The sequence below is a fragment of the Accipiter gentilis genome, chromosome 38 (assembly GCF_929443795.1).
Source record: "Accipiter gentilis chromosome 38, bAccGen1.1, whole genome shotgun sequence".
In the NCBI taxonomy this organism is placed as follows: domain Eukaryota; kingdom Metazoa; phylum Chordata; class Aves; order Accipitriformes; family Accipitridae; genus Astur; species Astur gentilis.
Window position 1 is genome coordinate 64,914 of NC_064917.1, and position 16,463 is coordinate 81,376.

General features: G+C 69.5%; 1 protein-coding gene across 1 annotated transcript; it reads right to left on the reverse strand.

The window, feature by feature from the left end:
* Positions 1-2: 2 nt before the first annotated feature.
* L1CAM (L1 cell adhesion molecule) lies at positions 3-15,577 on the reverse strand (the record flags this gene model as incomplete). Its single annotated transcript, XM_049793313.1, is given in 23 exon segments — positions 3-203; positions 819-860; positions 862-938; positions 1,581-1,707; positions 1,709-1,807; positions 2,378-2,448; positions 2,869-3,066; positions 3,500-3,601; positions 3,866-3,990; positions 4,079-4,238; positions 4,917-5,083; positions 5,167-5,278; positions 5,895-6,038; positions 6,814-6,945; positions 8,753-8,937; positions 9,088-9,199; positions 9,911-10,081; positions 11,111-11,233; positions 11,780-11,967; positions 12,044-12,149; positions 12,515-12,529; positions 12,816-12,922; positions 15,513-15,577. Coding segments are annotated over 23 exon segments (2,814 nt in total), but the record flags the coding sequence as incomplete, so codon positions are not given.
* Positions 15,578-16,463: the final 886 nt, after the last annotated feature.

The following is a 16,463-nucleotide window of genomic DNA, read 5'->3' on the forward strand; positions in this document are numbered from 1 at the left end:
ATCTCGTCGCTGGGGGGGCCGTCCCCCCGCCCGTTGAAGACGACGACCTGGAGGCGGTAGCGGCTCCAGGGGCGCAGCCCCCCCAGCAGCACCCCGCTGGCCTCGCCGGGCACCGTCAGCACCCTGGGGTGCCCCCCGGGGGGGGCGAGGGGGGCCTGCCGGCGTGCCCGCTCCCCCACCCAGCCCTCACGCCAGTACAGCACCTGGGGGAGGAGGAGGGGGGGGGGGGCACATCAGGCAGTGGGGACCCCCCCCAAGCTGCCTCGGTGCCCCCCAAACTACCCCCCAGCCCATGGAGCCCCCCCCCCAAATATCCCTGTACCCCCACATCCCCAGCAGCCCCCCCAAGTCCCCTGTTCGCCACCCCCCTCCCCCAGGCAGTGGGGACCCCCCCCAAGCTGCCTCGGTGCCCCCCAAACTACGCCCCAGCCCATGGAGCCCCCCCCCCCAAATATCCCTGTACCCCCACATCCCCAGCAGCCCCCCCAAGTCCCCTGTTCGCCACCCCCCTCCCCCAGGCAGTGGGGACCCCCCCAAGCTGCCTCGGTGCCCCCCAAACTACGCCCCAGCCATGGAGCCCCCCCCCCAAATATCCCTGTACCCCCACATCCCCAGCAGCCCCCCCAAGTCCCCTGTTCGCCACCCCCCCCTCCCCCCGGCAGTGGGGACCCCCCCAAGCTGCCTCGGTGCCCCCCCAAACTACCCCCCAGCCCATGGAGCCCCCCCCCCCAAATATCCCTGTACCCCCACATCCCCAGCAGCCCCCCCAAGTCCCCTGTTCGCCACCCTTCCCCCCCCCCCCCAGCGCTCCCCCTTACCCGAAATCCCCGGAGGTGCCCGCGCAGGTTTTGGGGGGGTCCCCGCCAGGCTCCAGCGCACCCGCACGCTGGTGCTGTTCAGGATTTCCACCCCCACGTTTTCGGGGTACGCTAGTGGCACTGGGGGGGGGGGGGGGGGCAGCAGTGTGAGCCCCCAGACCCACATACACGGCGGGGGGGGTGGCTGTGAAGCCTCTGAAGACCCCCAATGTAGGCATCCCTGAGACATCCCCAGATAGAGGGTCCCCCCCAAAACGAAGACCCTCCAACCCCCCCAATATAGGATATTCCCAGAGAGGCCCCCCCCCCCCCCAAAAAAATGCACCCCCAGATCTGGGTCTCCCCCTTTCCATGACTCTCTGCAGCCCAGATCTGGGGTCCCCCCCACCCTGGGGTCTCTCAGCACCCCCCTAATCTGACACTCACCCCCCCCCCACGCCACCAGGGTCTCTCCACTCCCCCCCCCGAACTGGGAAATCCCACCCTGGGGTCTCCCAGCACCCCCAAATTTGGGGTCTCCCCACCTTGGTGTTTCTCAGCACCCCCAAACAGAGGCTGCCCCTACCTTGGGGTCTCCCAGCACCCCCAAATTCGGGGTCTCCCCACCTTGGTGTTTCTCAGCACCCCCAAACAGAGGCTGCCCCTACCTTGGGGTCTCCCAGCACCCCCAAATTTGGGGTCATCCCCCTCGAGGGTCTCTCTGCCCCCACAATTGCCCACCCCACCCCACCCAAGGATTTTTTGGGGGGGCCCCCGACTCACGGTCTTCTCCCGAGTAACCGACGACGATGGCGGGCTCGGGGCCCTTCCCGGCGTCGTTGACCGCCTGCACCCGGATCTCGTAGGGGCTGAAGGTCGGGGTGCCCCCCACCACGACGGGGGGGCCCCCCCACCGTCTCCTCACGCCAGCGGCCCACCGCCGGCTCCAGCGCCCGCCACTGCACCCGGTACCGCACCTCGGCCGCGTTCCACTCCCCCGGCGCCAGCGGCTGCGGGCAGGGCCTCAGCGCCCCCCACCCCGAACCCCCAAATCCACACCACCCCCCCCCCGGGCCCCCCAAACACGCCCCGGCCTGGAGAGACACCCCCCCCCCCCAGTTCCCTCTGAGCTCCCCAAACTCCCTCAGGGTAGAAGGACGCCCCCCAAACCTGCCCCACATCCCCCGGAACGTGACCCGAGACAGAGGGACCCCCCCCCTCAACTGGCTCGGGGCCCCTCTGACCCCCCCCCCCCCAAACCTGCCCCATGCTGAAGGGACCCACCCCAAGCCCCCCTGACCCCCCCCAAACCTGCCCCAAGCCCCCCAAGCCTTCCCTGAGACCCCCCCAAGCCCCTCAAGCTTGTCCTTAGCCAAAGGGAGCCACCCCCAAACTTGCCCCAAGCCCCCCCCAAACCTGCCCCATACCTTCCCACCCCTCCTAAACCTGCCCCAGCCCCCCCCCTCGATCCCCAAAACCCCTCACTGGGGTCCCCCAGCCCCCCCAAGCTGGGATCTCCGGTCCCCCTGGCTCCCCAAAGCCCCCCCCCACACTTTTCCAGGACGCTGGGTCCCCGGTACCTGCCAGGTGATGACCAGGTTGTTGGTCTCGTTGCCTTCACCCTTGACCCCCCCAGGGTTGCGCTCGGGGGCTGGGGGGGGGTGGATAGAAGCTCAGAGACCCCCCCCCAAATACCCACAGACCCTTTGGGGGGGGCCAGAGACACCCTCCAACCCCTTTTGGGTGGTTGGTACCAGTTGGATGTGGGATATGGGAATGCCGGGGTAGGGTTTGGGGTCCCTTGGGGGGGGATTTGAGGTCCCTTGGGGGGGGGTTCATGGTCCCCAGAAGCATTTGATGGGGGGGGGGTGTCTTCACTGGGGGGGGGGGGGCAGCAAAGGGGTTTTGGGGTCCCCAGGGTGCCTGGGAGGCACTTACCTACCAGGGGGTGGCAGTGGGGCACTGGGCGGGGATTGCAGATCCCCAGGAAGGATTTTGGGGGGCACCTACTCACCGGGGGGGGGGGGGGGGGCTGGACATGGGGGTTTCGGGGTCCCCGGGGGGCACTCACCCGCGGGGGGGGTGGAGATGGGGGCGCTGGGGGCGCTGGGCTCCCCCCGGCCGTAGGCGTTTGCCGCCAGCACCCGGAATCGGTAGCGGCCGTAGGGCGAGAGGGTGAGGGGGGCCCAGGGCTGCTCCCCCGGCACCGTCAGCCGCTCCACGAAACGTCCGGGCGCGAAGATGCCCTCCTCTTCCTCCACCACGAACTCTGGGGGGGTGGGATGGGGGGGTTACGGGTGCCCCCAAGCTCCCCAGCACCCCCAAATCCCCACCACCTCCACCGTTCCTCCTCCTCCAGCCCCGACAACCCCAGATTCCTCCTCCAACACCAGGAGATGCCCTGAACCCCTCCGCTTCCCCCCAAAACCCTCAGCTTCCCCCATGACCTCTGAACCCCTCCAAGACCACCCTGAGCCCCTCCCAGACACCCAAAATCCCCCCCCCAAGGACCCCCTGAAGCCCCCCAGGACCCCATCAGCTCCCAACAGCCCTGAACATAACCCTGACACCTCCTGACCTCCCCATAGCCCCCCCCCCCCAGACACCCTAGGTCCCCCTGATTTCCCCCCAGTCCCACCCTGGAGACCCCTAGGACCCCCTAAAGACCCCCAGAACCCCCCCCCCCGGGCCCCCCCCCTTACTCTCCACGGGGCTGTTGTGCTCGTCTCCTGGGGTCCAGGTGAGCCGGACCTGGCGTTCGTCCACCTCCACCACCTGCAGATCCCGCACGGGGCCCGGCCGGCCTGGGGGGGGGGGGGGCCGGGGCAGTTAGTGAAGGGCAGTGGGGCAGAACTGGGGTCTCTGGGGCAGAACTGGGGTCTCTGGGGCAGAATCAGAGGTAACAGAGGCGTAACTGGGGCAAAACTGGGCATAATGGGATCAGATCCGGGACAGACCCAGCCCTGGGTGCGGGTGGTGCCCCGGGAGGATTTGGGGGGCCCCCCAGCAGGGTCCCACGTGTCCCCCTCCCCGGGATTTGAGATGGGGGGGGGGGGGGGGGGGCTCACCCACGACACGGAGCTGCGCTTCGGCCTCGACAGAGTCCAGGAGGGTCCAGGCGCGGCAGGAGAAGCTCCCCTGGTCAGCGTAGTCCACTCCGGCCACCGTCAGCGTGTCCCCGGTCAGCGAGTACCTGAGGGGAGAGGCAGGCGCTGTCAGCCCCACCTGGGGGGGGGGGGGGCGCAGGACCCTCCAGGACCCCCCCCCCTCGCCCCCCTCACTTGTCGCTGTCGGCCGTTTCGCGCAGCAGCCGCCCGTCCCGGCGCCACTCGAGGCCGTGGTGGGCCAGCCCGGGGTCGAAGGCGGCCACGCAGCGGAAGGTCACCGTCTCCCCCTTCTTTGCCGTCACGGTCTGGGGGGGCACCTCGATCCGTGTAGCCACTGCCGTGGGCAGCGAAGGGTTAACGGAGAGGGGCCGAGGGGTGCTGGGTAGGATTTGGGGAGGGGGGGGGGGGCACCCTGGGGGTGCCAGGAAGAATTTAGGGGGACTTGAAGGGGCTCTGAGGGTCCCAGGAAGGATCTGGGAGGGCTTGAGGGGGGGTCCCCGTAAGGATATAGGAGTCTCAGGAAGGATTTGGGGGGCACGGGATGGCTCTTGGGGATCCCAGGAAGGATCTGGGGGGTTCTATGAGGCTCTTGGGGATCCCCGAAAAGACTTGGGGGGGCACTGGAGGATCCCAGGAAGGATTTGGGGGCCCCTGGAGGGCTCTTGGCGGCACCAGGAAAGATGGGGGGGGGGGGGCCCTGGAGAGGCTTTGGGGGGCTCTCAGGAAGGATTTGGAAGGCACAGGAGGGCTTGGGGAGTCCCAGGAAGGATTTAGGGGTCCTTGGGAGGCTCTGGGGGGTGCTGGAAAGGATCTGGGGGAGACTGGAGAGGTCTGTGAGGTCCCAGGAAGGATTCGGGGGTCCCTGAGGAGGCTCTGAGGTGACCCTGGGGGGGCTCCGAGGGGTCCCTGGAAGGATTTGGGAATCCCAAACATTCTCCAGGGGAATAAGGGACATCCCGGGGGTATCGTGAGCCGTCGCAGGGCGGGGGGGGTCCCCCGGGGGTCCCGGTACCTTTGACGTCGAGGTGGGCGATGACGCTGGCGTTGCTGTGGGCGTTGTGGGCCCGGCAAGTGAAGGGACCCCCGTCCCCCCGCGCCGCCGGGCCCAGCCGCAGGGTCCCGTTGGTGAAGACGAAGGCCCGGTCATCCTGCAGGGCCGGCTCCAGCCCCGGGGTCAGCCTGGGGAGGGGGCAAAGCATCAAGGGGGGACACACCGGGGGTCTCGGTGGGGTCTGGGAGGGGTCCCAGGGAGGGTCTCTCACCACTCGACGGTGGGCGCGGGGGCCCCGAAGGCCCGGCAGTGCAGGAACGCCGTCTGGTTCTCCACCACGGCGTACGGCGTCTCGTCCGGCGTCAGGATCTTCACCGGCAGCTCTGGAGGGGGGGGGAGAGGTCCAGGGAAGTGAACGGGGTGTCTGGACCCCCCCCCAAAACCTCCCACTCCCCTCCCGCGACATCAAGGCCATCCCTAGCCATCGCCACGGCAACGGGGACCCCCGGTTGCCGTAGAGACGGCCATCGCCACGGCAACAGGTACCCCCAGTCGCCATCGCCGTGGCAACAGGGTCGCCACGGGAACAGCGATTGATAAGGCGGGTTGTGCGGCAACCGTCTCCAGGCTGGGTTGCCACGGCGAGGGTCCTGTTTGCCCGGTTGCCGTGGCAACGGAAGGGGTTGCCATGGGGACGGTTGCCAGAGGGGGAGACCCGGTTGCCACGGAGATGCGGTTGCCACGGAGGGGATGCTGTTGCCAAAGCAAGGGGGGGGGGGGGGGGGGGGGGATGCGGTTGCCCGTCGAGGATGCGGTGGAATCGGGGACCACATCCGCTGGCCGGCGGTGGGGGGAACGCCGTGGGACGGGGATGCCGTCGCCGCGGGGACGCCGCCGTCGCCGTGGGGACGGCCGCCTGTTGCCGCGGGGACGGGGGTACCCGTTTGGGGGGGGGTGGGGGGGTGGGGGAACAACGAGACCCTCGCCCCCGCCACGCACCCACGACGTAGACGAAGGCGTTGGCCAGCAGGCGCCCGTGGCGGTTGTGGGCCTCGCACTGGGCCACCAGCGTGTCGTTGGGTTCCAGGCGGGACAGCACCAGCGCCCCTTCCCGCACCGCGCGACGGCTGGACCCCGGCACCTCTGCAACGGGGTGGGGGGCGTGAGGGCACCCGCGGGACCCTGCTGCCTCCCCGGGGACCCCCACGGCCTCCCCAAGGACCCCCATGGCCTCCCCGGGTACCCCCGCCCACCCTCAGGGACACCTCCTGCCTCCCCAAGGACCCCCACGGCCTCCCTGGGGACCCCCACGGCCTCCCTGGGGATGCCCACCCACCCCCAGGGACACCCACTGCCTCCCCAGGGACCCTCACAGCCTCCCCAGGGACCCCCACCCACCCTCAGGGACACCTCCTGCCTCCCCAAGGACCCCCACGGCCTCCCTGGGGACCCCCACAGCCTCCTCAAGGACCCCCACCCAACCCCAGGGACACCCGCTGCCTCTCTGGGGACCCCCACAGCCTCCCCAAGGACCCCCACCTACCCTCAGGGACACCTCCTGCCTCCCCAAGGACCCCCACGGCCTCCCTGGGGACCCCCACGGCCTCCTCAAAGACCCCCCACCCACCCTCAGGGACACCTCCTGCCTCCCCAGAGACCCCCACAGCCTCCCTGGGGATGCCCACCCACCCCCAGGAACACTCACTGCCTCCCCAGGGACCCCCATACCCTCCCCAGTGACCCCGACATCTTCCGGAGAGCCCCCCAACACCCCCTCCAGCCTCCCCAGACCCCAATAACCCCACCCCAAAAAGGCCTCTATCCCCCTCTCCAGCCCCCCAATAATCCCCACGGGACCCCAACACCCCTCCAGGGCCCCCCCCCCCAGACCCTGAGGCGTGTCTCCCCCCCCCCCCACCTTCGATGGGGACCCCGTTGAGGCGCCAGGCGACGTGGGGCCGGGGTTTGCCCTCCACCAGGCAGTCCAGCCGCGCCGTCTCCCCGGGGCCGAAGACCCCGCTCTGGGGGCGGCGCACCCAGTACGGGGCCGCTGGGGAGGGGGACAAGGGGATGTCAGGGACCCCCCCCAAACACACACACCCCGCTGCCCCCCACCCAGCACCCCATAGACCTGCCCCCAGGCCTCCCGCCCCAGTCACCCGTCTCCCACTGCCCATCCCAGCGGATCCCAGTGCTTCCTAGTGCCCCCAGCTCCGACCCCAGTGGGCCCCAGTGCCCCTAGCTTCCACCCCTGCGCGTCCCAGTGCCACCAGTTCCCCTCTGTGCCTCCCAGCGCCTCCCAGCACCCATACCAGTGCCTCCCAGCACCCCAGCGCCCCTCACGACCACCCCTGTGCGTCCCAGTGCCACCAGTTCCCCTCTGTGCCTCCCAGCACCCACACCAGTGCCTCCCAGTGCCCCCCGCAACCACCCCAGCGGGTCCCAGTGCTTCCCGGTGCCCCTAGCTTCCACCCCCGTGCGTCCCAGTGCCACCAGTTCCCCTCTCTGCCTCCCAGCATCCCCCAGCACCCATACCAGTGCCTCCCAGCACCCCAGCTCCCACCCCAGTGCCCCCCACGACCACCCCTGTGCATCCCAGTGCCACCAGTTCCCCTCTCTGCCTCCCAGTGCCTCCCAGCACCCATACCAGTGCCTCCCGGTGCTCCTAGATTCCACCCCCGTGTGTCCCACTGCCACCAGTTCCCCTCCGTGTCTCCCAGCACCCAGCCCAGTGCCTCTCAGCACCCCAGCTCCCATCCCAGTGCCCCCCACGACCACCCCTGTGCATCCCAGTGCCACCAGTTCGCCCCTCTATGCCTCCCAGCACCCACCCCAGTGCCTCCCAGTGCCCCTAGCTTCCACCCCTGCACGTCCCAGTGCCACCAGTTCCCCTCTGTGCCTCCCAGCACCCACACCAGTGCCTCCCGGTGCCCCCCGCAACCACCCCAGCGGGTCCCAGTGCCTCCCGGTGCCCCTAGCTTCCACCCCCGTGCGTCCCAGTGCCACCAGTTCCCCTCTCTGCCTCCCAGCATCCCCCAGCACCCATACCAGTGCCTCCCAGCACCCCAGCTCCCACCCCAGTGCTCCCCACGACCACCCCTGTGCGTCCCAGTGCCACCAGTTCGCCCCTCTCTGCCTCCCAGCATCCCCCAGCACCCATACCAGTGCCTCCCAGTGCCCCAGCCCCCACCCCAGTGCCCTCCTCGATCACCCCAGCGGGTCCCAGTGCTCCTAGCTTCCACCCCTGTGCGTCCCAGTGCCACCAGTTCCCCTCTCTGCCTCCCAGTGCCTCCCAGCACCCATACCAGTGCCTCCCGGTGCTCCTAGATTCCACCCCCGTGTGTCCCAGTGCTACCAGTTCCCCTCCGTGTCTCCCAGCACCCAGCCCAGTGCCTCCCAGCACCCCAGCTCCCACCCCAGTGCCCCCCACGACCACCCCTGTGCGTCCCAGTGCCACCAGTTCCCCTCTGTGCCTCCCAGCACCCACACCAGTGCCTCCCAGTGCCACCCGCAACCACCCCAGCGGGTCCCAGTGCCTCCCGGTGCCCCTAGCTTCCACCCCCGTGCGTCCCAGTGCCACCAGTTCCCCTCTCTGCCTCCCAGCATCCCCCAGCACCCATACCAGTGCCTCCCAGCACCCCAACTCCCACCCCAGTGCCCCTAGCTTCCACCCCCGTGCATCCCAGTGCCACCAGTTCCCCTCTGTGCCTCCCAGCTCCCACCCCAGTGCTCCCCACGACCACCCCTGCGCGTCCCAGTGCCACCAGTTCCCCTCTGTGCCTCCCAGCACCCACCCCAGTGCCTCCCAGTGCCCCCAGCTCCCACCCCAGCGCGTCCCAGTGTCCCCAGCGCCCTACCCTCGACGGTGACGAGGTGGCTGCGTCGCGCCTGGCCTTGGCTGTTCTCGGCCACGCACTCGTACTCGCCGTCGTCCGCCTCCTCCACCGCCCGCAGCCGCAGCGTCTTGTTGAAGTTCTCCAGCGAGGCCCGGCCCCGCGGCAGGGGCCCGTTCAACCGCTGCCACCGCACCGCCGGCGTGGGGCTGGGGGTGTGGGGGGGGGGGTCTTGACACCCCTTTCGTAGCCCCACGCCAGCTCTGGCATCCCCCCGGCCCTCCCTCAGCACCCCAGGGACCCTCCAGGACCTCCCCGACACCCCCAGCTCCTCCCCAGGGCCCCCCCCCAAGACTCACAGCCCCTCAGCAATGCACTCGAGGACCAGGGTGCCCCCCCGTAGGGCGACGTGGGGGGGCTGCGGGTCCTGGGGCACCACGAGGCGAGGACGGCGAGACTGCACCGAGTTACCTGCGGCGGAGGGGGGAGAAGGGGGTTAGCAGGGGCGGGGGGCACCCCCAGAGCCCCCCTTCAGAATGCCAGGGCCCCCCCCTACTCCTGAGGGGCTCCAAGGGACCCCCCCCCAAGCCCCAGGAATCCCCCATATACCAACAACCTTCCTCATGAGCCCCAAGATCCCCCCCCATATTCCTGAGGACCCCCCTCATTCACCAAGGGACCCCCCTCATTCACCAAGGGACTCCCCCTGAGCCCCTGCCATACTCCCAAGGACCCCCCCAAACTCAGAGACCCCCCCCCAGAGCCCCAGGGATGAACCCTATACCAGCAGACCCCACCCAGAACCCCCCATACTCCCAGTGAGTCCCCTATACACCAAGAGACCCCCCCCCCCAGGCCATCCTTCCAAGGAGTGGGGGTCTCCAGGGGGCTTTTTGAGGGGGGACCTCAAGGTGGGGTGGCTCTGTGGGCTCGATGGGGGGGAGATCCCAAAGCGGGGTCCTCTCTGGGGGGGGGCCCTATGGGTTGAGGCGGGGGGGCTTCGGCTGGACGGAGCAGTTCTATGGGTGCTGGAGAGTATTAGGGGGGATTTTAAGGTGGGGTCCCCTGGAAAAGGTCCCATAGAAGTGACTTCAGGGGGTTAGAGGGTCCCCAGGAGAGCTGGGTTCTGGGGAGGCTCTGGGGGCAACTCTGGGGGTCCCGGCCCCCCCCCCCTGAACGTACTGGGGGCCACGCGGAGGTCGAGGGGTTCCTTCTGGATGATGGTGCGGGGCCCCAGGTAGTGGGCATGGCAGATGTAGTCGGGGTGGCTGTCGCCCACCAGCGCGTTGGCGAAGTAGAGGAACCCATCCTGCCCCATGCTCACCCGCGCGTCCTGTGCGATGTGCACGATGCCTGGGGGGGGGGGGACGACGGGACACGGGGGGGGTTAAGGGGGTCCCCTTCGCCCCCAGGCCCCCCCCCCCCCCCCCCTCGCCTGCGGCGGGGGCACAGGGAGTGGGAAACGGGGGAGCGGTGCGTTTGGGAGGGGGATGTGGGGTGCAGTGGGGTGTTGGGACGGCAAGTGGGTGCAGCGAGGGGCAAGGGGACCCAGGGGACTCCGGGTGGGGGGGGGGGGGCGAGGGGTATCGGGACCCCAGGGGTGCTGTGGGGCACAATTGGGGTTGGGGGGTGCAACAGGGTGCAGGGGGGCATCGGGGGGGGGGTCTCATGGTGTTGAGGGGCTGTAATGGGGTGTAGGAGCATCCCAGGGTTGCAACAGGGTGCAGAGGGGATTCTGGGGGTGCAGGGGGGATTCCAGGGATAAGGGGGTGCGGAGGGGATTCTGGGGGTGCAGAGGGGATTCCAGGGATAAGGGGGTGCAGAGGGGATTCTGGGGGTGCAGGGGGGATTCCAGGGGTAAGGGGGTGCGGAGGGGATTCTGGGGGTGCAGGGGGGATTCCAGGGGTAAGGGGGTGCGGAGGGGATTCTGGGGGTGCAGGGGGGATTCTGGGGGTGCAGGGGGGATTCCAGGGGTAAGGGGGTGCGGAGGGGATTCTGGGGGTGCAGGGGGGATTCCAGGGGTAAGGGGGTGCAGAGGGGATTCTGGGGGTGCAGGGGCGATTCCAGGGGTAAGGGGGTGCGGAGGGGATTCTGGGGGTGCAGGGGGGATTCCAGGGGTAAGGGGGTGCGGAGGGGATTCTGGGGGTGCAGGAGGGATTCCAGGGATAAGGGGGTGCAGAGGGGATTCTGGGGGTGCAGGGGGGATTCCAGGCGTAAGGGGGTGCAGAGGGGATTCTGGGGGTGCAGGGGGGATTCCAGGGGTAAGGGGGTGCAGAGGGGATTCTGGGGGTGCTGGGGGGTGGGAGGATAAGGGGCTGCAGGGGGGAGCCGCGTACAAGAGGTGCAGAATTAGCCCCCCCCAGCCCCGCCTCGGTTGCTCACGGCTGTTGAGCCAGTAGATCTTGGGGGGCACGGCGCTCTTGGGGGGGTCGCAAGGCAGCACCACGGGATCCCCCTCCTCCACCTCCACCGGCATCACCTTCTCCTTGGGCCACTGCGGCGTGTCTGGGGACCACAACAGCTGGGGGCCACGGGCAGCTGGGGGGATCCCCCCAAGCCAGCCAGGGACCCCCCCCCCCCCCGTGTCCAGGGGGTTCCCCCTGCCCTCCTAAACCAGCCTGGGACCCCCGTGTCTGGGGGGTTCCCCCCCCAAAACCAGTCAGGAACACCCAGGTCCAAGGGATTTTTCCTGCCCCACCCAAACTAGCCAAGGACTCCAGTGTCTGGGCCTTGAGTGAGGTGGTGTGGCAAGGAAAATGGGGGGAGGGGGGAATCTAGGGGGACCCTGTGGGATCTGGGGGCTCCCAGGGGGATTTTAGGGGGCCCCCATCTGGATCTGAGGGGACTTAAGGGACCCTTAGGGGGCTCTGGGGCACCCTAGGGGGATTTAGGGGATGCCAGGGCAGCTTTGGGGGGATTTAGGGGACCTCAGGGCAGCTTTTGGGCCACCCAGGGGGTGAATTCGGAGGGGCCCAGGAGGGGGTGGAGGCTGCCCAGGGGGATGCCAGGGGGGTCTTGGGGTGCCTGGGGGTTCTGGGGTCCCCGTCTCACTCTCGGCGATGACGCGGGCCTCGAGGGAGAGCGCGGTGCCCAGGGCGTTGGCGGCGAAGCAGCGGTACCGGCCCTGCAGGCGGCCGGCCAGGCTGGCGTTGATGACCAGCGTCCCCGTGCCGGGGGTCACCGTCACCCCCGGGTGGTCCTCGGGGACGAAGGGCTGGTCCTCCCGCGTCCAACGGTACCTGCGGGCAGGGGGGTCACCGTCACTGAGGGGGGGACACGGGGGGGGACACGGGGAGACGGGGGGGGGTCACTCACTGGATGGGGGGGTTGCCGGTGGCGGTGCACTTGAGGACGACATCATCGCTGGGGAAGACGACGAGCTGCTCCGGGGGCTGCTCCGTCAGTTCGGGGGGCTGCAGGACTGCGGGGAGGGGGGGGGGGGTGTCAGCAGGTGGGACCCCCAGGGACAGCCCAGGTACCCCCAAGACTCCCCCAGGACCACCAGGGATCCCATAAGGCCCTCAGGAACCCTCCCGAGACCCTTCCCCAGACCCATGGAGACCCTGCGAGGGCCCAAAGGAGCCCCCAAAGACACTTGGGGACCCCAGACCCCCCAACAGACCCCCCTGGCACCCCCATAGGCACCTCAGGGACCCTATAGGGACCCCCCCGGAGACCTCAGGGAGCCTCCCCAGGCCCCACAGAGACTCCAGGGTCCTCAGAGCCACCCAGAGGCCCCCCAAGACCCCCCCCACCAGGGACCCCAGACCCCCCCCCCAGACTCACGCTCGTGCAGACCATCTGCACCGTCCCGGGAGCAGAGGGGGGGAGAAACACAGCAGTGAGCAGGGGGTTCCCCCCGGGAGCGTGGGGGGGTCACGGGACCCTCGTGAGCGGCCGTGCGAGGCGGGAGAGGCGAACGTGCGAGGGGTCCTCGTGTGAGAGGGGCGAGCGTGCAAGGAGCGCTCATGCAAGGTGGGGGGGGGGGGGGGGGGCATGCGTGCCAAGGGTCCTTCGTGCCAGGGGTCCTCGTGCAAGCGTGCAAGCCCCCCCCCCCCCCCCCCCCCCCCCCCCACGCCTCACTCACACTCCGGGGGGATGATGATGGCGACGCCGGGCCCCCCCAGCGCCAACAGCAAGAGGAGGCCGAGCCCCCGGGGCAGCGCCATGGCCGGGGCCGGCGGCAGCGGGGGCCTGGAGGAGGAGGGGGCGGGGGGGCGACGACGACAAGGTGACCCGGAGGACCCCAACCTCGGGGGAGCGACCCCACCCCTTCGGGGGGGAACCCAGGCACCTGGGACCCCCCCCCCCCCCCAAGCCCCCTCCCCAGCTCCATTGTGTGGCGGCCACCGCCTCCCCTCCCCCACCCGCCCCCCCCCCCCCCCCCCCCCGGATGAGCCCGTTTCCGTGGCAACGGCTAATGAGGGAACCTGTCACCTTGGCTCGGGACCCAGCCCCCCCCCCCCCCCCCCCCATCAGCACCCTGGACAGAGGACCCACGCGTGTGGGACAGCTCCCTCCCACGGGAGGGGCCCGAAGTCCAGCCCCCCCCCCCCCACCCACCCGGGGAGGGCCCCGGCGCGGAAGCGGGGGCGGCCCCGGAGGGAACAAGGGGTCCCTTGTTGACCCCACATTCCTTGGGGGGGGGGGGTGGGAGGAACCAGGCAAATATCCCCCCCCCCCTCTCGGATCCAGGCTGCCCACACCCACAGAAAGGGACCGGACCCCCCCCCCCCCCAACCCTCCCCCCCGATGGACACAGGAGTCCGGGTGCTGCAGGTGGGGGGAGGGGCGAGACCGTGGCACCTGTAGGGAAATGACCGGGGGGGGGGGGGAACACACGACACGACACACACGGTCCCGTCCGTCCCCCCCCCCAACCCCACTGGACTCAGGGGTCGTCACGGCGGCGGGGGGCAGCCGTGGGTTGACAGGGCCGGGGGGGAGATGTCGGGGCCGGTTACGTCGTGTGTATCCCCCCCCCTCCCCCCCCAAACACACACACACCCCCCGTCGCCCCCCCCCCCCCCCCCCCGCCGGCCCCACCCATCTGTTGGACAGGGGCTGGGATCCTATGGAGACCCCCCAAAAGCTCCCCGTGACCCTATGGAGACCCCCCCCCAGAGCCCTTCCCAGCGGTCCCGGTCCCCATAGGGACCCCATGGAGACCCTATAGACCCCCCTCCCCCCCCCAGCCCCACAGAGACGGCACAGAGACCCTATAGAGCCCCCATAGAGACCCCGTGGAGCCCCTCCTGGTCCCATAGAGCCCCACAGCGGACGGCAGAGACCCCCACCCAGAGGCAACTGGCTCCCCAGAGACGCCCTAACCCCCCCCCTCTCCGCTTGGCTTCAGCCCCACCGAGACCCCCTAAACCCCCTTCCCGCACAGCCCCGGCCCCTCAGACCCCCCCATAGGATCCCCTTTTCCCTCAGCCCAGCCCCACAGAGACCCTATAAAACCCCCTTTACCTCAGACCAGCCCCATAGACGCCCCATAGAGCCCCACAGATGCCCCATAGAGCCCCCTTTACCTCAGCCCAGCCCTATAGACACCCTATAGAGCCCCCTTTACCTCAGCCCAGCCCCACAGACACCCTATAGAGCTCCCTTTACCTCACCCCAGCCCCATAGGAGCCCCATAGAGCCCCCTTTACCTCAGGCAAGCCCCATAGACACCCTATAGAGCCCCCTTTACCTCAGCCCAGCCCCACAGACACCCTATAGAGCCCCCTTTACCTCAGCCCAGCCCCATAGACACCCTATGGAGCCCCCTTTACCTCAGCCCAGCCCCATATACACCCTATGGAGCCCCCTTTACCTCAGCCCAGCCCCATAGACACCCTATGGAGCCCCCTTTACCTCAGCCCAGCCCTATAGACACCCTATGGAGCCCCCTTTACCTCAGCCCAGCCCCATAGACACCCTATGGAGCCCCCTTTACCTCAGCCCAGCCCCATAGACACCCTATGGAGCCCCCTTTACCTCAGCCCCGGCCCTATAGAGCCCCCTTTACCTCAGCCCAGCCCCATAGACAACCTATAGAGCTCCCTTTACCTCAGCCCAGCCCCACAGACACCCTATAGAGCCCCCTTTACCTCAGCCCCGGCCCCTCCGCGCTTCCCCCCCCATGGAGCCGCAGCCCCTCAGCGCTTCCCGCCTCTGGGAGGACCCCCAGAGCCCCCTCCCCACTGAGCCCCGGCCCCACAGAGACGTTTTTACCTCAGCCCAGCCCCATATAAATACACCATAGAACCACTTTTACCTCAGTCTGGCCCTATAGCACCTCTATAGGGCTAGTTTTACCTCAGCCCCGGCCCCATAAAGACTCTACAGAGCTACCTTTACCTCAGCCCAACCTCCTAAGGCACCCTATGGAGCCACCGTTACCTCAGCCCAGCCCCACGCACCCCCTATAGACCCATCTTTACCTCAGCCCAGCCCCACGCACCCCCTATAGACCCATCTTTACCTCAGCCCAGCCCCACGCACCCCCTATAGACCCATCTTTACCTCAGCCCAGCCCCACGCACCCCCTATAGACCCATCTTTACCTCAGCCCAGCCCCGTAAAGACCCTTCAGACCCACCTTTACCTCAACCCCGACCCCCCTCCGCGCTTCCCACCCCACGGAACCGCAGCCCCTCAGCCCCACGGGACCCCCGCGGACGCACCTTCCCCTCAGCACCACCTGCCCCATAAACCTCCCCTCCCGACAGTCTTTTCCCCTCAGCCCCGGTCCCCCCCTTACCCCGGGGATCTCCCCCTCCAGCCCCGGCCCTACCTGGTCGCGCCGCTCCCAGCTCGGGGCTGCGGCTGCCGCGGGGCTGACATAATCCGCCCGCAGGCCCCGCCCACCGCCGGCTGCCCCCGCCCACCGCCCCTCCCGGCCCCGCCCCGCCGGCGCTCGGACACGCCCCCCTCGGCCACACCCTGAGTTAGCGGTGGGGTGGGGGGCGCCCGGGTGTCCCCCCCCCGGAGGGGGGTGTGTGTGTATGGGGGGGGGGGGGGTCCAGACCCCGAGTGGGGGGGTCCAGACCCCAAGTGGGGGGCAGTAGGGTGGGGTTGAGCCCCCCCCAGACACCTGGGTGCTCTGGGAGGGGGGAAGGGAGCCCCCCGGATGCCTGTGGGGGAGGGGAGGGGAGTGCCCCCCCCCCCCCCCCCCGCGTAATGACAACCCTTTCCCGGCAGTCAGACCCTGGCAGCCACCCAGGGCATGATGGGAAACACCCCCCCCCGTGTCCGTGTCCCCCCCCCCGTGTCCATGTCCCCCCCCCTCCAAGCACCCAGGCGTCAGGCAGGGCTCCCCTTCCCCCCCCCCCCGTCACAGGGGCAGCCCCCCCCAAATAGACTCGGGGACCCCCCCCCCCAAGCTGCCCACCCCCCCTCCATGAGGTCAGACCGCTTGGTCGCTGATGACATCACCGCTCTCTGGCGGTGGGTGTGATGTCATCGACCAGGAGGGAGCAGGCAGGATACTGGGGTCCACACCATGGGGGGGGGGGGGGGGGGCACCCCCAAAACAGACACTGGGAGATGGGGGGGGGGGGGGAGACCTTTATTGGGGTACACCCATGGGGGGAGGCATTTAGGGATCCCCCTGGCAGGAGTCGTGAGTGGGACCCCCAGGACCCCCCCTCCCCATATGGGGGGGGGGTCCCCCATGCCGAGGGCACCCCTAACTCAGGGGGGAGCTCCCCCATTTTTGGGGCCCAGCCCCAGGCAGCCATTCCCA